Source organism: Orbilia oligospora, assembly GCF_000225545.1.
Source record: "Orbilia oligospora ATCC 24927 unplaced genomic scaffold scaffold00169, whole genome shotgun sequence".
Classification (NCBI taxonomy): domain Eukaryota; kingdom Fungi; phylum Ascomycota; class Orbiliomycetes; order Orbiliales; family Orbiliaceae; genus Orbilia; species Orbilia oligospora.
Genome location: NW_011645726.1, coordinates 297,262 through 316,770, shown reverse-complemented (window position 1 = coordinate 316,770; position 19,509 = coordinate 297,262). Strand labels below are relative to the sequence as shown.

The 19,509-nt window shown below is 45.3% G+C and overlaps 7 protein-coding genes across 7 annotated transcripts; all 7 read right to left on the bottom strand.

Annotated features, from left to right (window-relative positions):
- Window positions 1-102: 102 nt before the first annotated feature.
- Window positions 103-1,697, bottom strand: AOL_s00169g86 (uncharacterized protein; the record flags this gene model as incomplete). The annotated part of the gene is made up of 3 exons (XM_011127443.1): window positions 103-639; window positions 702-1,342; window positions 1,418-1,697. 3 exons carry the CDS (start codon window positions 1,695-1,697, stop codon window positions 103-105), a joined length of 1,458 nt encoding a protein of 485 aa, XP_011125745.1.
- Window positions 1,698-3,549: 1,852 nt separating this feature from the next.
- AOL_s00169g85 (uncharacterized protein) lies at window positions 3,550-4,968 on the bottom strand (the record flags this gene model as incomplete). The annotated part of the gene is made up of 4 exons (XM_011127442.1): window positions 3,550-3,825; window positions 3,891-4,590; window positions 4,646-4,752; window positions 4,876-4,968. 4 exons carry the CDS (start codon window positions 4,966-4,968, stop codon window positions 3,550-3,552), a joined length of 1,176 nt encoding a protein of 391 aa, XP_011125744.1.
- A 406-nt stretch (window positions 4,969-5,374) lies between these two features.
- Window positions 5,375-6,999, bottom strand: AOL_s00169g84 (uncharacterized protein; the record flags this gene model as incomplete). Its single annotated transcript, XM_011127441.1, has 3 exons — window positions 5,375-5,810; window positions 5,872-6,392; window positions 6,454-6,999. 3 exons carry the CDS (start codon window positions 6,997-6,999, stop codon window positions 5,375-5,377), a joined length of 1,503 nt encoding a protein of 500 aa, XP_011125743.1.
- A 1,740-nt stretch (window positions 7,000-8,739) lies between these two features.
- Window positions 8,740-9,675, bottom strand: AOL_s00169g83 (uncharacterized protein; the record flags this gene model as incomplete). The annotated part of the gene is made up of 2 exons (XM_011127440.1): window positions 8,740-9,183; window positions 9,340-9,675. The coding sequence occupies 2 exons, from the start codon at window positions 9,673-9,675 to the stop codon at window positions 8,740-8,742; spliced, it is 780 nt and encodes a 259-aa protein (XP_011125742.1).
- A 2,101-nt stretch (window positions 9,676-11,776) lies between these two features.
- AOL_s00169g82 (uncharacterized protein) lies at window positions 11,777-13,716 on the bottom strand (the record flags this gene model as incomplete). Its single annotated transcript, XM_011127439.1, has 3 exons — window positions 11,777-12,648; window positions 12,707-13,331; window positions 13,405-13,716. The coding sequence occupies 3 exons, from the start codon at window positions 13,714-13,716 to the stop codon at window positions 11,777-11,779; spliced, it is 1,809 nt and encodes a 602-aa protein (XP_011125741.1).
- A 2,303-nt stretch (window positions 13,717-16,019) lies between these two features.
- On the bottom strand, window positions 16,020-18,007 carry AOL_s00169g81 (uncharacterized protein; the record flags this gene model as incomplete). The annotated part of the gene is made up of 4 exons (XM_011127438.1): window positions 16,020-16,568; window positions 16,724-16,848; window positions 16,964-17,157; window positions 17,241-18,007. 4 exons carry the CDS (start codon window positions 18,005-18,007, stop codon window positions 16,020-16,022), a joined length of 1,635 nt encoding a protein of 544 aa, XP_011125740.1.
- A 525-nt stretch (window positions 18,008-18,532) lies between these two features.
- AOL_s00169g80 (uncharacterized protein) lies at window positions 18,533-19,268 on the bottom strand (the record flags this gene model as incomplete). The annotated part of the gene is made up of 2 exons (XM_011127437.1): window positions 18,533-18,850; window positions 18,924-19,268. The coding sequence occupies 2 exons, from the start codon at window positions 19,266-19,268 to the stop codon at window positions 18,533-18,535; spliced, it is 663 nt and encodes a 220-aa protein (XP_011125739.1).
- Between the last annotated feature and the right edge of the window lie 241 nt (window positions 19,269-19,509).

The following is a 19,509-nucleotide window of genomic DNA, read 5'->3' as shown; positions in this document are numbered from 1 at the left end:
TTCATTAATAGTTTTTCCGACATACATAGTTCCTTGATAACACCTTGATCCTTTTCACTCCCACTTGGGTCTTGCCCTTCGGCCGTTTAATCGCATATTCATCTAATAAACATAGAACACCGTAGTCTCCTCACCCGCTTCCCTCAACTTCTTATTCCTTCTAATCATAATCGCTTTAGCAAGCCACGCCAATAACGCCGTCGCAACCGAAAACCCAGCCGAACTCGCAAGCGCAATCGCATATCTCGGCTCATCGCTTTTGGGCCACAGATATGGCGTCCAAACAAACGAAGCATTCATAATAGTCGTGACAATACTGATCGCTACCGCCTTCTTTTCCTTTGTCTGCCCGCAGACACTACCACACCATCCCAGGATCAATGAATTGACGCCGTATGTACCGATTGTGAAAATCACCATGCTTGTGTATCGACCTGCGGTATCGAGAGTTGCGGCTGCAGCGACGAAACCGATTGTGGCGACGGCCTTGGAGAGAGTTATATGCCATGTTCGCTCGTTGAATTTACCAGAGGACCAGGAGACTAGGATTGTTACGGCACCGGCGATGAGGTATGGTGGGCAGGTTAGGACTAGAGTTATGGTGGTGGAGAATCCGAGGGTTCCGACTACGGTTGGGAACTATGGATTGTGTTAGAAGAATATTTGGGAAGGTATTGAATCAGAGGGTCGTATAGACTTACGAAATTCTTGAAACCGTTGGCGGCGAGATGCATATGCGCCATCAATGCGAAGATCCAAACCATGGGGTCCTTTGCTGCCTGCTTCAATCCACGCCAGGCGCTTGTCTCTCCTTCGTTCGCAACGGTATCCAATTCCATACGATGGAAGGCCAACTGTCGCTCGTCCTCACTCAACCACCTCGTGGTTAGTGGGAAGTCTGGGAGGATGAAGTATCCCACTGCAGCGATCACGAATGTAACAGCGCCCTGAAGGATAAACAACCATTTCCACCCAGCGATTCCAGCGACATCGTCAAGGCCGTGGAAAATACCAGCGGCGATCAAGCCTGCGAAAGCTGTAGCGAGAATATTGCCAGTATAAAGAATCGCAATTCTAGTCGCAATTTCTTTACGGGTGTAGAAGATACTGAGGATATATACTGCACCAGGGTAGAATGGCGCTTCTGTCAATCCCAGGAAGAAACGGGTGAGGAGGAGTCCAGTGAAGTCTTTGGACATGGCGGTGAGAGCGCTGACGACGGCCCAGAGCATCATCATGATGGACATGTATGCGGAGGGCTTCGTGCGAGTTAGAAACATGTTGGAGGGAATGCCGCCGATAAGGTAACCGCAGAAAAGGACTGAGACGCATGTTTGATATTCTAACAGATCGAAATCATATTAGCTTGAGCTGCTGGTATTTTAGTTATTTATTGATGTGATTAAGTTATACGCACGGGTGCTTGTCAAGTTCAAGTCCTTTTCCAAGTCATTCAATCTTGCGAGCGCAATGGCATTTCGGTCAAGATAGTTGAGCCAGTACATGCTCCATAGCATTGGCATAATCCATCTATCAAGCTTCTTGACGAGGGCGATTTCCTTAGGATCGGTCTTCTCATGAGCACCAGAGTAATCGATCTTTTCGACCGCGATAGTAGGTTTCGCAATGTCTTCATAGACCGAAGACTGACCCTTCCCAGTGTCGATACGGGTGACCTGCGACGATTCGTTTGACATTTTGATATATATAAATATGAATAGATATTCAAAAATCAACTACGAATTTAACGGATAGATAAGATAAGAAAAGAATAATCTGGGGAATAAATTGATAATGTAGGTAAAATAGCTAACTATTCATGCCGTACGACATCGGCCTACACTGATCAAGAAAGATCAAGGGATTTTTCCGTTTTCTCGAAAGAATGTCCATTCTTTATAGAAACCCCAACCCCTCTCTTCCCCATACTTTATTCGGTCCCACGGTTCGCCTCCTCTCGTGCTTCGATACACACAGGGCATGTAACATCGTCAAAGAAAATCTTCGGCGAAACGTGAGCACAATATTGCAAATGCGATTTCTGCCACCAAAGGTATCACTATTACTCGCCTTCTCTATGGAGAAAAATCGCGGGTTATCGGGGAGAATCGGATTATCCTAAGTTGGATACAAAGGGTACCTGGGGTAAACCCCATGGGGAAAATTTCGCACTCTGAGACCTTTTGTTATTTGCCAAGAACGTGAATAAGCTGAATTAGGGAAATATCTCCAGTGCATTATAGCGGTCAGGGACTCTCCGGAATTCTCCGCACGCGAATTGAACGGCTGTTCGTGATGGAACAATTGTTTTTTTTGATACTTGAGGGGTAAGGCCGCACAAGGTTATTGAACTCTAATGTGCTCGGTTGGCGTGAATAGGGTACCCAGGTTTTTCGCATTTATCGCCTATTGTGGAGGTATTCCGCCTAACGAAAAAGTTTATTGTTTCCGTCGCTACTAACTAGCCCCCACGTGCCACGGCGCACGGTGTCGCAGAATGTAAACGTCTGCTTATTGGATGCCTGCTAATACGAATTAGTACTTTGTTATAGCTATGGTTTTCTTTTGAAGTTAGAGTTCCATTGTGTAACGGTGGTAAAGTTATCGGGTTGGATCGTGGTTGGTGGGATAAACTTCACGCTGGGGCGCAGTGGTAGTGTCGATTACGAAGATCTATGTAAGACGAAAACGTCGAGATATCTTGGTATCGGAATCGGTTATACTTTTATAGATTTAAAAGCCGCATGATATACTAGAGATATCGTCGTTGACAGCTGTCGGGCATCCCGAATGTATCATATTAGCTGATAACTACGACGTGAACAAAATTCCGACATCGATTATATTACCCCACATGCTACCTAGAGTTACAAAATTTGTGGAGATTAATTTATCTGAGAAAAAATCATCAGAGCTCGCTATATTATATTTCGATTGCGTATTACTCCCAGCGGCTAGGATGCCCAGATTCGAAAGGACGATGTCGGCGGCCAAGATACTGATTCGGGAAAGAGCGTATCATTGCGAATTTGCAAAGAAAAAGCTTCGAAATGTCTGCGCATCTTGTGCTCCACGGGATGCTGGGAATACCATGCTTGTCAATCCTGGAATGTATGGGCCCGAGAATTACACAAGTCTAGGCCTAATGGATCTCAGGTTTATGGTTACGTGATAGGCCATGCATGGGCTACATGAGTGTCTCGAGATCCAGACAATAGGAACTGATCTACATGAAAGTTTCACAGAACCAACAGTAAAAGGCTTCATATGAGAGCACCGGGAATAGATACTTCACTAATTGTCATTGAATACGATCTCATCATTTTCTCATATGATACTATACTGTGGGCCAATCTCTAGAATACTCTGAACCAAAGAGAGCTCGGAAGGAGTCTCGGACTATTTTGTTGTATTTTTAGCAGTGACAACACAAGTGTTCTGAGGTGACACAAGAAACAAATGCCGTTCTTCACTTCCGCCCCGCACAGGGCGCCTGGCGCCAAGGCTAGGAGGAGTTGGACGCCTGGCCAGCTGGCAAGGCCGGATAAATTACAAGAACCCACTTGCAGCGAGCAAACGAGTAATTGTCTCGCTTTGGTCGGGCTGTGAGGGCACATATCCCGCATACTTCCTCTGACCCGTTCCGATTTTGATCTCCTCGCAATCAAGGTTTTCATCTTCTACAGGACGTCCTTCTTCCCTCAGCATGGTATCTGTTTTCACAATGTCAAGCCTATCACCGCACCATTTGTTATAGCCTGGTGACAGTTTCCCTCGTTTGGAGCCATCTGGTCCGAAAATCATTTTTCTAACCATGGCTCTCGACTATGGAATGGTGTTAGCATCCTCTCTAGCAAATTCTTTTCACATCAGCAAGATCAGAAACCTACATCTCTCCCATCAAGTTGTACAAAGACACCTTTGTCCAAGTTCCTCAGAACATAATTGTCATCCGTCAAAAGACTCAACCCCATATCGCGCCCGATAAACCCTTCCACGAACCGTCTAATTGGAAGTGGTAGGTATAGTTGCCCACTCTGCCATTGATACCACAAACTCCGCATACGCCTGAGTTCAGGTCCAAGAGTACGAGTCCTGTACTGCCTTGCCTCCTGCTTTGGAAGGCCAGCTGTTTCCTTTACATCTGCAGCAACCGGGTCATATTCCCATTTACTATTCCATGGCAGACGATTTGGGAACCTCTCAATGAGTTTGAAAGGTGTATTAATCGAGCTCTTGGGGACGCCGACGTATCCACCCTTTTTAGGGACAGAACCTGTCATAGCGTGTTGGGATTTCTTAAGACTCTCTCCAACAGCGGGGTAGTTTTTGAAGGTAGATCGATATTTCATGGTATCGTCGATCCAAGCTAGCCGTTTTCCGGCCCAGCTGCCTAGATGTCTGGGACATATGACACCAGAGAGTCTTCGGGTAGCTAGGTTGTAGAAAATAGTCGAGGTAAGGGCAAGGCAGATTGCATCGTAAGTAGAAAGCTGATCATAGATTACTAGAAGGATATCGACAGGTAGAGACAGCAATGCGGTTTTAGAGAGATCGATGTTATCGTTCTTCAACGGAATCTCAGGAATACTACAACACAGGTTAGTAATGAGAATTGTGTTGAAAATGTGGTAGTTTTTTGCACCTTTGCCATGGGACGGTGCTTTCCCCTCGTTGAAGGAGGAGTTCGATAAGCGTAGACATCTCATCGTAATCTGCGGGGAAAGTATTTTTATTTGCATATCCGAGTCTCTATTTCATTTCGAAGCCTTATTAATATTGTATGTTTTGCTTGACCAGTGGTCGGTACTTTGGCATAACTGTCGTCGATAATTATAGGCTGCTAGCGAGCGGCTGGGCCTGGGAGCTACACACCTCTTCATCATCGAGACAGACAAGGTCCGCTTGGGCTTCTTCGATATACTCATCGGAGCTTGAGTTATCTCCTGAATACTTATGACCACCCATTTTTTGCTAATTTCTCAAATAAAAAATCCGAATTATGAGTCGTCGTCGGGTTTCGAATTTCTGGGGAATATTGTGTTTTGACAGATTAATTACTGGCAACTATGTTGCGAGTGCGAGGATCCTGTCGCATATTAAAGCTTCAGCCACAAAGTGGGTGCATACGTATCGGTGTGGACAATATGAGCTGAAGGATGTGGGTCTACGGAATGTGGTTGCACGGCTCAGCTTTCCTCGATTGGATGTTCCCGCCTTGGACCCAAAAGGTCGCGGCGCCTTGTTCTCAAAATCAACCTGATTGACATTAACTGGTATAGTATACATATTCGAAAAACCACATCTAGCGATACCGACAGCCCGAAAATACCCCTCTGACGGAACAAGTTCATGCAGATGCCAATACTTACATCTATTTCGAAGGCTGCTTTACCCGTGGAATACACAGCCACAACAAAATCTGTACCACAAACAGCGCACACAGAATCGGTTGCAACACCTGCACACCTTTCGAACTGGCTACCGCACCCGTTAAAAATGGGAAAACGGCCCCTCCAGCACTACCCAACACTGTCATAAACCCGATTGACCCCGCATGAAGTTCTCGAGGGATCAACTTGGTGGCCAGACTAATACCTACCGGGAAGAATGGTCCAATCAGGAAACCCAAGAGACCAATCATAACCCCACTGACTACAATATTCGGCACGAACCAAAATACTAATTCGACAGCTATCGCAAGACCCGTGTAGATGAGCACCATACGGCGTTCACCCCACCGATTCGTCGGCTCAGCAAGAACAAACCGACCGAGAGTCAAACCGCCCCAGAAAGCAGACCCAATATATCTAATTCCCTAAGTTAGCCCTGAATATAAAGGTTATCTCATTGATATGAATCGAAACTTACCCAACCTGACTCGGCTTGCCCTTTCTGACTTCAATCATAAACTCCACGACCCATCCACCAGCTGTAACTTCCGCACCAACATATGCAAAAAAGTAGGCTGCGAAGATCCATACCTCCTTCCTACTGATGATGGCCTTGAAGTCTTTATGTGATTCTTTGCTATTTTTCTTGTCCGACCGTTCTAGGTCTTCGGCCGAGGCCTTCCCTGTAAGTTTGCGTAGGAGAGGCGGGAATATGACTTCACGGAATGTAACAGAGATGAAGATAAGATTACAAACTGCAAGTCCGACGGCAGCGAAGTAGAAATAGTACCAGTATCTAAAATCCGGCGTCGAATTGGCGATTGTGGCAGCGATCAGGGGTGAAACGAGTGCACCGACGCCATAGAAACCGTGGCCGAGTCCCAAGAAGAGGTGGGCACGAGGAAGGTTGGCATTGAACGTATTCGTTTGGGCGTCTTGGATGGCGACACCAATTCCTCCGATGAAGAATGCAATAACGAAAAGGGGATATGGTGGTTGCTAACAAGACTTATTATGAGATCGAGGCTTTATGTGATTCGTCGAGAGGGATATAACTTACCCAGCATTGTAGGACATACTGTGTCAATTGTAAAATACTTCCTACGAACAAAACCCCTCCCATACCCAACTTCCCAATCAAATGAACATTTATCATCGCCGCCGTAAACCAGCCCAAGAATGTCGAAATATAAACCAAAGCCACGAACGCCAAACCAATGTCATACCTAACTTTTAGATATGGAATCAACGCGCCAGTACTACCATCCTGAAACCCGGCCATCCATAAGGAAAAGAATGTGGCGGCGGTTTTCCACCGAACGTTATATTCCATGGCTGTATTATGCGCCGTAACTGCTCTCTCTGGTGGAGTATCAGAGTCCCTAGTGGGTGACGGTGGTTGAGATTCAATGTCGACATCAACGCTAGACTTGCCCCTTGGAGGCGTAGTAGATATCCTGATTTCGTCATCGTATGTACCAAGCCTATGAGACTTCCTTGAGGACGAACTAGCTTCTGTTGCTGCTTGTGGTGGCTGTGTGACGAAGGAAGATAGTTCGAGATTACCGTCCTTCGACATCGTTGTGGAGGTTGCAGTTGACGACATGTTGGAAAAACGTGTTGTGTCCCGTTACAATGATAGGCAATGTTGCACAAGAGCGTGGGAGTGTTGGATTTTTGTTTGAAGCCGTAGACGCTGCGTTGGGCTGTGGCTTCTCGATAGTAATAATTCGATCCTCGAGGCCAGGGCCTCAATAGTCAACCGGATGTATCCCGTAATAAAGAGACAGATCGAAGGGTAAATAACGGTTACGATTAGGGATCTAGATATGGAGTATAAGGGAGGGCGAAGTTCTGGATTGATATTCGGTATAATGTTAGGGCTCTGAACTACTCTGGCATCGTGAACACCTTCGGCAGCTTCAATGGTTTATATCCTCAACCCGCTAACCGTTCAAGCTTTTTAGTTCGCCAAAAAATCTTGATTGAAACGTCTGCAGGTGCGTTGCCGTGTTGGAATGTCAAAAATTAACGTTATTCCGCTTCCTTTGCCTTCGGACAAACACCAAGGTCGCACTTCGTGGGAAGTCCGTCGTGTGGTTCAGAATTTCTCCGAGATATCAACCGAAACGGTTCACGATATCACCAATCGGGCGCCGGCTTGCCAGAGAAGTCAATGGATTAGATAAGAGGGGCTTATATAAGAAGACGTCGTATGACTCTTGAGGACGGGAGGGTCATGTTCATTAGTAGAATTAATTATGGCGCCTTAATTGATGAAACCTGCAGCTGGAGGAGCACCGCATCTAAATGTTGTGGAGGGGCGGAAAGATTCGTGATTATCAATTATGCCATTGAAATATAAACAGTTACTATGATAATCATCTGCAGGAATGCCTTCGGAATACCTCCGTGAATTATTAATCAAGTAGGATGAGCTGTTGCTAAAGATTCCGTAGTAGGGAATATCTGGGGAAGCTGGTAACCGATATTCCAGAAAACCCTTGGTCGAGATAAGCTACCGATCCCCAGATTCCGGTGAAGGCTTATATGCACACATGCACGTGGGAATAGCGGATGGCAAATGTATGGATGGCTGCTGCTCAATGCGACCTTACTTTTCTCCGTTTCTTGGCGAACAAAAACGCCAAGACTCCGACTTGCCGTTCGTCTTTCCACAGAATGCGTATCATAGTTGTTAGAACAGATTCCGCCAATTTCTCATGGCATTACCATGGATCTGCTTCGGTTCGGGCGAAGTTCCGCGAGTTGTGTCGTAGATGTGACGGAAAAGGATGTGAGGCGGGTTAGACTAACCGTGTTTACAGCAAACTTTCGGAATAACTCTATGAACTTTGTGCTGTTTGGATCTCGTAATGAAAAGCGGAAGGGTTTCACGGCATATGCATCTAGATCTTGAAGATAAGGCGAAATATGTCTTCCAAGTGCAAGTAGCCGTTCATGATTTAGGTTTCTCTGTATCACCTCCATCCGGGCTATGACTCGCTTGTTTAATGTCGGGTGCCCTTGTTCCGGTCCGCCGGCTCACCGGTCAGGGATGTTATAAAGGGTGTTGTCAGCATCTATATCTATAGATTGTCTCACAAGTCCAATTTGCATTTATAAGGATGTCAAAACTCTTGCCAAACGGCACGTTAGTTCATTCTGATGGATGTTAAGTAAAATAGATACAGGAAATAGTGTAATCAAAAGCTAAGAGTGACCCGCTGTGTTCCAGAACAATGTAAGAAAAAGAGATATCCCCCAATATAAAAACCTAGCAGAAATCAAAAAGAGAAAGAAAGAACACCAAGTAACTCCAATACAGAATGATATACACACTCCTCTAGGCTTTATTCTCCATCTCATCCAGCTTCTGTACTAGCTCTATAGCTGTCTGTAGCACACACCCAAACACCGTCGAGTCGATCGACTCCTCAATCAACTTCTTCGCTTCCTCATACCCGAACAACTCCGATCGGTATTTTAACTCATGATAGTCGATAAAAACCTTTTCACTTGTAGCGTTGGCTTCCGCTAAGTTAATCTGTGCTCTATTCAGCATATCCTTCTCTTGCTTCTCACGTTCAACCCTTTCTACGTCCTCATCTGTGATCTCACAGACGTACCAGAAGCAGGTATACATGCCACCATCTTGCCATAGTCTCTTAGAGGGAATGGCCCAGTTGTGCATATAAATCGGCTCCGTGGACAAAACGTTCCTGTCGGCAACCTTTTTAGGCTGCCGTGTGGGAACGGGAACGGGAAGAAGTCTGCATGGGTATCCGCCCTGTGTAACAAGAAAAGAAGGTACCGTTAGCGTTATGTACTTGATCATATTGTATGCATATTATTATTATACCGAATTTGCGACGCAGCTGAACAGCACGGTTGCATATGTCGAGCATAATTATTTCACTACAAGTGGGTCTCCGGATGGACATACCTCTTCTTCACCTTCGCGTACCGCAGCCTGTTCAAAAGTCTCTCCAACGTCCCGTCTTCCCTTAGGCAAAAACCATCCAAGCGGTCTTTGAGCCTCGCGGTCATCGATGACCAAAACGACTCTCTTACTCTTTCGATGGAACATTACTGCCCCCGCACCGGTGATAAAGGCGTTTGCACATATCAGCGATGAATCACGGGGAATATTATAAGAAGCATTCGGTTGGGCCATATTTTGTTCGAGAGAGTCTTCGAAAAAGGAGAGCTTCGTTGGAGTCGGTGGTGCATCACTCCTGGTGTTTTCGGTCGAAGCCATGTAGAGAACTCGGGTACCCATTTTTAGAGCTGTGTTGGGGATGTTACTAATCCTTGGCAACGTTTTTGTATCGACAAGCGGTCGGTTTAAGGCTGATATCTCACAAAAACGGCAGGGATGGAGATATTTGGAAAGGGAGAAAAATCGATTGATATTAATTAAATTTAATCCAAGAACCCGAACCCGAGCGGGATATAAATGTTATGGAATAAGAGAGAAGTATAGATGGTATCCGATTTATATTTATTGTACTTGATGCTGTTTAAAATATTCCGGGTGGAGAGGGTTAACTGCTCGATTATATAGACACCAACTTCCCACGGTACTGCAAGAGAACATTCTGAATGTCAACATGCATCATAAAGAGGTTTTTGCTTTTTGAGTACAAAAATTTCTAATCTCAGGCCACTTTGACCCCGAGGCGAAACGATCAGTCGCACAGCTTGACTAAACCTCTGAGTAAACCACAATGCAAAGGTTCTTTTTGAGCTGTGCACCCGAATGATTCCTCAAGCCAGCACTGGCGCCAGACCAAAACTAGAAGCCAAGCCCGCCGGTTAACACGATTTCGAAATTTCGAAATCCCAGAACTGCGGCGGCTGGTTTGATTAACGGTCATGAATAATCCTTGATGTGCGTATATCTATCGTAATTTAGAATGGTTTCTTGGACGATATCAACTTCTGTTCGCAACCAATTGACTGACAACTTGTATTGTACTAGATGTTCAATCTGTTACTTACGAAGAACGCCCGGGAAAAGCCCAGCTTCTGTTGATGCTAATACCTAAGTCCCATCATGGGCTGAAACCCGGGCAGGTAAAGAAATTCGAAAGAAGGAAAAAAAAATTGAGCAAAAATCGAAATAAAAAGCGCCAAACACGTCAGGGAAGTCCACGAGCCGGTATATTCAGCTAGTTTGGTATCCAAAAGATGCAGAATATGTATGGTAAATGCGACGCTGGCAGGCTCAAACCAACCCATAGCCGAGAATGGGGCGTCGTTTGGTGTGCAGGGGCCTAGTAATCGTTCTGGCGCGCATGTCGGAGTTCACGAGTTTGCTAGGATGGTCATGGATCTGACCAATCACAGTAGCTTGAGGGCTAACAGTTGGGCTCAATTGAGAGAGTGTGTGACCAAGGTTTGGGGCTCATTACATTATCACAACCCTCAAGCTCACAAATTAATTGATGTAGGGGGAAGATCTATCCGTGCCTGTAAGGATGAATCCATGAAAATTCTTCGTAGATGTTGATCTCCAAAGTTATGAAATAATCGTCATAGCTCTAGTATCGCTTGTATAAATTGTTGCACTGGCTGAGTAAGGATTTTATCAATCTGGGTTTGCTACGAATCAGTCGTCCACCCTTGGAGTTTCACCCACCTGATTACTCTATTGTATCATGCATCCTTTTATTCTTGCTCGATCATGGAAAGCCTCCTGCAGCCGAAAAAACATCAAACACGACATTTTTTCGGAACCGAGTGACATCCGGAATACCCGGCCCAAAATGAGGGGGCTTTGCCAAAATCTCGGACCCATGGAACAATCTTCGAAGTTGGATGCTGCAGATTAGTTCTTAGTGGTTTGGTGGCTTGATGTATTTTGAAGAAAAAGGAACTTACACCGTTATATTTCAAAACTATTATTATCTACGAAAGGCGCTAAGCAATAAAAATCAAAAAATGTGAAAGAAGGGATTCGAAACCGCGAGCACGAAAGTCTACGCGTGGCCAGCCAATCTCTTACTTTATAATTCTTACTTGCTAGATGCATCCCACGAGCCAGCTCACTTATGACTGTAAGTACGTGTATTTTTTTCCTTGGAAGGAGTTCTCTATCTCAATCGAGAATAGAGGGGCATTACAACATAGTACGTACCCGCAGGGCGAGACAATTGCAGGGAAGATGCATAACTCGAAGACAAATCGAAGAAAAAGCATATATATGCTCCAAATGTGGCACCTCCACCCCTCGTATTTTGATTACAACTATCGATTATGCTATCTACATTATAAAACCACAACTCTGGCAGATGGAATATATATTCCTCGCTTTAAGAGTTGTTTGAGAGATACTAAACATTTTTTTTAGTATGTTGGGAATATTAAACATTCATACACTAAACCGTCAAACTCCATGGTGCAACATCGGGGTCTAGGGTCTTCCATACGAATGGCATGCCCTGACTCAATCCATTGCTATCGAGCCGACGGTGTTTAAAGATGGTGCTTCTCGCCTCCATTGTGGCCTTGAATACGTTGTTGGCAATTCTAACGGCAGGTTTCATTCGTAGAAGCATGACCGGATCGTCAAACATGTGAACGATCGTACGGTCCGTTCCAGCGAGTAAAGGCCTTGAAAATAGTCCCGTATTAAAGATATAAGCAATAGACTTATCCACATCTGGAAGGTATTTTGCAACGTCTGTTTCGCCTTTCGCGGTTGGGATTGGGTGGAACAGAGCACCTGGGTTGAGTGGAAGAACAGCTCCTGCAGTTATAAGGGCATTGGTGTTAACGACGTGGTGTGCGGTCGATACGAGGTGGGCAACATGTGTAAGAACGTCGATAAGCTTGGCCCGGGAATTCATTGTCGCCCTATTGGGGAAATCGACAACCTCAGCTGACCCGTTTGCTTCATCCATCCAGGCCATGATTTCATTATCGGCGGCGACCGATGCGTCAGTAGGGTAGTAGCTGTGAACAAGGGCGGTCATAAACGTGTGCATGGCGTTCCAGAGAGGAAGAGCATCCTCATAGAAAGGGAAATGTGTCAATGCCGGGCCAAAAGCAGGCTCTATGAGGCCACGACGCTTTAGATTGGCCTTGAAGTAGTTGGCCTGGACGGCACCGGAAATTCCACTTTCGTATAAATAGTTTGAGTAGCTCTCTGCCGCTCTTCCGCTGTAACCGAAGTGCCGATCTATGAGACCTCCGACAGGGAAGAGTATGTCAACTGCTAAAGGTCGGATTCCAAAGGCGCCATACATCACTGTATCCAAAGAGGTTAGCGTCTAGATCATTTGCTGTAGCGCGAGTTCAAATCTTACATCTTCTGAGGATAGCCAAAACGGGATGCTCCTCGCTCAAAGTTCGAACGGCAGCTTGGAAGATAGCCTCGCTAACGAAATGGGAACCTGAAAAATGATAGAACTGAGCCATGAACAAGTCATCAGCGTTAAACATGATCTTGGCCAACAGCCAGTCCTCAAAGCTGTCATGTGGTGTGTAGATCAAATTGCTCTGATAATTAGTTCGAATAGCTAAAGGCAAGAACTGTCCCGTCGTTGGGTGAATAAAGAAATAGGCGTCGCATCCTCCTGCGTGATTGGCGGACTGCTCAGTTTCAAAGTCTTTGAGCACGCTGTGGTCCACATAGAACAGCCGCCCTTGCGACAAGAGGGTATCTAGATCTATTCCAACAATTACCTCACTGCCGTTATCGGTACCAGTGAGGTTTTTAACGATCGTGTCATCTACGCTGAATGGGAGTGTTTCTCCTGGAGCAAGTCTCCTGACAGCATACGGGTTTGTAGACAGCCGTTGCATGGAAAACAGCAAGTCTTGGGTATAGTTTGTGAGTAGGCCTGGGCTGACACCAGTTGGGGCAGAAGTTGCGGCCCAGTACCCCTCGTAAAGCTTTTTGTAGTCCTCTAATGTTTGAAGGCCATTCAACTAAATTCAAAACAGGATATGAGCTGTTAAAATCGGTGGAACAAATTTTCAAATATTATGAGGGGGGACGAACCGCAGCTTTGTTATTATCGATAGCCGACTTATCACCCAAATCAACGACACCTTGGGCAGCTACTTCAGCGTTAGTTATTAGCCTGTCAGTTGCAACGGCTGCAAGTCCTAGTACGCCTCCTGGTGAAGGTGGGCCCCCTCCAGTTCCCGTATCATAAGAAAATAGAAGACGCTTTGCCGCGATATCAACATTTCTGACTACTTGCAGTAGTGGATTGGACACAGTGTACAGCACTAGTCGTTTATCCAACTGCTGAACAGGAGCCGCCGCCGCAGTAGCTATGTAAGCTGCAAGAAAGTGAACCGGTTTCATTTTTCGTGGCCTAGAGACTGCAAATCGACCTAAATTACGGGAATGCTTCAGAAACAACATTTTTAAGGATTAGTTCAGTCTTTGATGGCAGATTTGAATAGGATGTAAATGCTGGCCGTGACACCAATGTTGCATTGGGACATGGCCGGGTAGGTGAGGAGTTTGGGTGTAGGGACGAAAGAGTAGTGAATGACATGGGATCGGTAGGTTGTATTCATGAAGTTGCAACGTTATTGAATGAAGGATCATGGAGTTAAAGGGCACAGTATAGTATCCTACGTATATTAATAAGTGAAACTAACCTTGTCTCGGCGAAACAGATATATCGGATATGATCCTTGTATTCAACGCCGTGGATGCAAAAGATACAACGACGAGCTGGATTTTCACTGCTCAGGCTTCTGGAGAACCCTAGTATGCGACTCGAAAAGAAAAATCGATATCGATACCCTTATTACGGTCTGGTATGCGCCCTAAAGACCGATGGTTTCTTGTAGGTACTGCATCCTGAGAGAGAAGGCCGAAGGACCGCTTTAAATAATAAGTCCCGAGCGAGCCTTTCCCCGCCCGCTATCTTTCTGATAGTATACCCATTTCAATAAGCTTTGATAATCAGTCTGCAGTTAGGATAAATATCTCCAGGAACCGATGCGCAATGATGTCTGTGGTCGCACACGGGCAAGGACAAGATCGTCGGGTAGTGGGTCCATGCATGAAGTTTCAACCTCCGTCCCACACTGGAGCGAGCAAACACTACTCCGTAAACACCCAAGGTTTCCATCAAAGAAGGCGGCACCAAACGAACATGAGGGGCAGGGAACCGAATAGAGAATAGAGAGCCCCAAAGCTCAACCAAGTCCGTGGCAAAACGTCGTCGATCCAAGGCAGTGTTCTGCATGCCGAGATTGAGACCCCACGTTATTGATTAAACTACTGACGTTTTGGTACGCGGTGGAGCCTGGTACAAGACCAGTGGAACCTTTCGACCATTGAAAGGAAGAATCCATTTCACTCGAGTTCAATTTGTTGGATTTTTCGGTTAAACTCGAGCATGAATATCGCCAGAAGAGATAAGCGAATTTCGCGGGAACGACCTAGGGCCCCTTGCTTCAGAGATATGGCTGTCCCGACAAGCTGCAGCCCTTCCCGTTTGCCGACTCAGATCTCGACTGTATTATGTGTAACTTTCGCAATCGCAATGATTCTCGATCGGTCCCGTGCAGGGTTGGAGAAGTGAGGTGCCGGCTTGGCGGCTGATACCCTTTTCAGACTAGAACCAGGCAATCCTGGTCAGCCTGTGGGGACTCGCGACAAACACTTGAACTTGGTCGCGGATTGTGCAAATGGGAACTGAGGATAACTTCCGTTAAGTTAGGGTTTCAAGACTAACTACCGCTGAGCTCGTTAGGAGGGTCCACTATTTCCATCTGATTCAACTCGCTAGATATGCCTAACCACGATTAGCATATGGCTGGAGATAAAGTTCAAGTTTTGTGGAAGCTATACCCCAATTGCAACTGCATTGCGGTTATATTTATTTGCATGGTGGTTAGGCAGAGTCTCGACACTGGATCTGTATGGAACTTAAATCTAATATCAATCTTGACATTTTGATATTTGCGGGTGATCCTGACCTCTAGCAGCAGGTAAACGGCCTACCACAAATCTGATATTCAAAATGGTTTCTCTGAGATTTGTCCTAGCTATATACAGCATTTCATAAGTCTGAATTCAGTATTTATTATTAGTTCCTTATCTTTCTAGCAGTGACCCTGCCGCAGCTTGTTAGGGTGGCGTTAGTTAGCGGATACTGCAAGGGTCCATGTGATATCCATCCCGTTTTCCTCATCGATACTAACACGGGATTAAGTTAAACACCCTGCATACGAGATGACGATCTCCCTATTTGATCCCGATGTAATTGCTTGATAGACTAGACCATTTTTGTTTGCAGAGACTCATCGTGTTCATGCTGCATACTGCGTATACATCAATTCCTATGAGCTCCTGGTTTCTGTGAAGGAAAAGAGTGGCGAATAGTTTGGTACACTTGACTTGGCATACTAAAGTTTTCTTTGCATATAAATGTGATATCTACCACGAGGCCTATTCTGTGATTTGGCATTCGGGTAACGGAATAAAAAGTAACCCAATTCAAGACCAGGAATACGATTTTTCAAGCCATAGACTATCTAGCTAGTCTTATCTGTAGATATACCAAATTTAGTACTGATATGTTTGCTTATTGGTGATGCCCTTGATAAAGCTATGTCAATTGAGAGTTAGGCCGTGGAACTCGAGGCTTATTTCTCAAAATGCTGCAGCCATATAGCATCATATTCATGTTCTCTCGCTTTAAGGTTCTCCTGAGCTTCCTTTGACAGCCAAAAAGGGTCCCATAATACCAAAGGATTGCCTACATTATCTTCTCTCCGACCTCTTCTCCCAAGATACAGCCGTTCCAATACCTCGATAACGTTAGGTCTATCCTGCCGCTCAATTTCTAAACAGTGAAGAACCAGTTGATGCCACCATTCCGCATGAGGCGGCGGATGTTTCAACTTTGTCCATTTCAGAGACTTTATCTGTGTTTGCATTTCGCACCTCGAAACGTTTCCATCATCTGTGCAACGAGGAGCTTTGAAATGATCTAATTGTGGATCTCGGCAAACCTCTGGGCACGTTGTAGGCTCAAAAGTTTCGTCAGGACCACCGAGCACTAAGTGTATCGATGGTACCTCATCATATTTGAAAGGGTACACATCAAGGGCAACTTGAAACATCATTGCACCGAGACTAAATATGTCGTCTTCCGGGACGCTTGGGATGCGCAGACATCCTCTTAACCGCTCCTATTCGTTTTGAGAATTCCGAATGTTAGCCGCTAGTCGTCTAATGGTCATGTATGGAGTGCTAGGGCGCAAATGGATATGGTTGCAGTGCAATATATGCGTGCGGTGGTTGAATCGAGTGAATATTAGTTTCAAATGGGATGGAGGAAACCTACCGGTGAGGCGGTCACTGAATTTCCAACGAAAGCAACTCTACCGAGTCTTGTTGCTCCACCAAGGTCTCCTATTTTGAAGATGGGGTATGGGCAGTCGTCACCCGGTTGACGGGAAACCATGAGTACTAGCGGTTTAAATGTTAGGAAAGACTATTCGGGGCATATACTCCGGGGGGGGAAACAAAAGCGGAAGAAAAAAAATAAAATTAAAATTAAAACGGAAGGGAACAAGACACTTACCATTGTCTGCTTTGATATCGTTATGCATTATCGAAATCCATCTGGGATCGATAGCACTATCAAGTGGCCAATCCCAAACCCCATAATGCATCCATGCAAGGCCTCTGGCGATACTAGTCATGATCTCGTATGCGAGGGGACCGGGAACTCTTTCCAACCATAGAAGCTTTTTGGGCAGCCAGGCTCGGCACAAACTAATCGTATTAATTTATTAGTGCCATATCCGTGATATTTTTGACACCAAGTTAAGTGTCACGTTCCTTGGAGTATAGCTTACTTATTTTGTCGCATCTTCATTATGAATCGATCCTTATATTTGTTTTGAAGACGCCTTACATCCCCCAGATCACAATACTCCATGAAAATATGCCCAAAAGGATTTTCCGGCCTTGGACGCTGCGTGCAGATTGCATGGAGAATATTTCTATGCCCTCGAAGGGTATCCAATATTTTCCACTCCCTGCTATACATCGTATGTTCTCTCGATGGGTTAGCAGAGATCTTCTTCGCTATAAGTTCTGTGCCCGGCCGCAGTCTGAAACCATGTGCGATACCGCCATCGCCCGCAGAAATTACCCGTACAACGGCCACTACACCGAATGCACCGGCCCCTACCTTCCTTCTTACCTTGAAGTCTTTCCCATAGGATTTAGGAAGCGAATATACTCCGGGAGTATCTCCGCTCTCTGAACCCGGCGTTGCATTTCTGAGTCTTTCGTCACTTGCTAAATGGGCAGCCCCGTAACCAAACTGTGCTAAATAGAATCCTACTGGCGCTAAGTATGCTTTCCTGAGAGATATCGGGGCAGGTGAAGATTTGGTTAAGGATACCTCGTCGAAATCTTGTGATTTTGACGCATTTGAGTCTTTTGTCTGGTGTGGGCTTTTTACTAGAATCGGTGGTGGTGAGCCTTCAATAGAATGGTGATTTAGATCCCACGAGAACGAACCATAGCCGACAGGCCTACTATTTGGCCACGGCGGAGGACGGCTAGACGGCTTAGGTGTCTCATTTTTATCTGCGACCTCAGGATCCGGGTTCATGATTTAGTTTAGGGCTATATCCAGTCCGAAGCTTTCTTAACACCCGCTTCCAGAAAGTGAACCAGAACTTATATATATATATTATTTTTGCGGGTCAGGGATTTGTGTTAGCTTTTATCTCTGTATTCTCCTTACCGTCAAATTGATATCGGAAATTGTTGATGGCTCTACGGAGAGCATGAAACGAGTTTTAGAATTTGAAGCCCAGAATCTTGAGACCCGGATCTTGAAGACTTTTTCTGTATCAAGCTTGCGAATTGCTCCGAGACTGCAACTGATACTATACGGTTACAGAAAATAATAGAGGTGTCTATGGTATTGGGTTTAAATTTGTCCTATAAGGACCCTGATAGGGTCTTCCTAACACGAATGTGAATACCTTTTACTCTATATATGGGCATATGCAATTTATATTCCCACCGACTCTTCGCAGTGGCGTTGGGTCTGGTTTACGAGTTAACACTGGTGAGCTTTGCTGCATTATATATGTATCTAACACGGGAGCTTCTCGGGGCCTAATGTCCGTTATATTTTAATTTTCTGATCCCCAGACTCCACAGCTTGCACTCCTAGACCCATTACATCCTTATGAGTATACTCAACAGCCCTGAGAAGAACAACCGAGATCTCCTTGTAATCCCCCCCATCGATAAGCCTCTCACAAAGGTCATCATAGAGCTCATGAAACTGATTCGACAAATGCTTGTACAATGTACACCGTTGCGATAGAAGCGTCAGCAGCTTCTCGTCGTTAGTATATGGCCGTAGGACATCCACCGAAACGCCGTAGCAGGCTTCGAAGAGCTTATGCGTTCTTTCATCGGATGGGATCTCGACGTCGACCTGTATTACAAAAGGAAGGCGCTCTTTTAGAAATAGCTTTCTTATTATATATGGAACAGAAGCTTATTCTTACCTTAGCATTCCCCGACCAAGTCTTCAAACTATCCCCCTGTCCACAGCTCAGTAACCCGGCCTCAATCTCATACTTCCGTGCAATATCAGGATTCGCCACAATGAACATATTCATCTGATCAATTCGTATCTCCTGACAGACAGAGCTAATTGAAAATAAGCTTAGGATATCTGTCGTTCCATCTTGAGTACTCTCATCCATGATTTTTCTGTTCTCAACGTCGAGTGTTTGGCAAGTGATCACTAACCCTTCGTAGGCATCTCGGAGTTCGTTGAATTTATTTTGTAGTGATGTTAGTTCATTTTGTAGGGTTTGGACTGTGTCGAAGAGACTGCTGTATGCCATTTTTCCTTGGTTTATTGCAGATTAGTTACTTTTGAGATGTTCGGCGGGTACGATACCTTGGTTGCTAGAGGAGAATTTGGGATTGATATCGTCTTTTATTTATTTGAATCTCGAATTTTGTATAATCAATTTTTTCAAAGGCGGATATTAAAATGATCTTGACGGCCGCTGTAGACGTAATTGTGAATACCTTTCTTTGTTCGGTTTACTTTGGATCTTAATCCTGCGGGAGAAAACTATA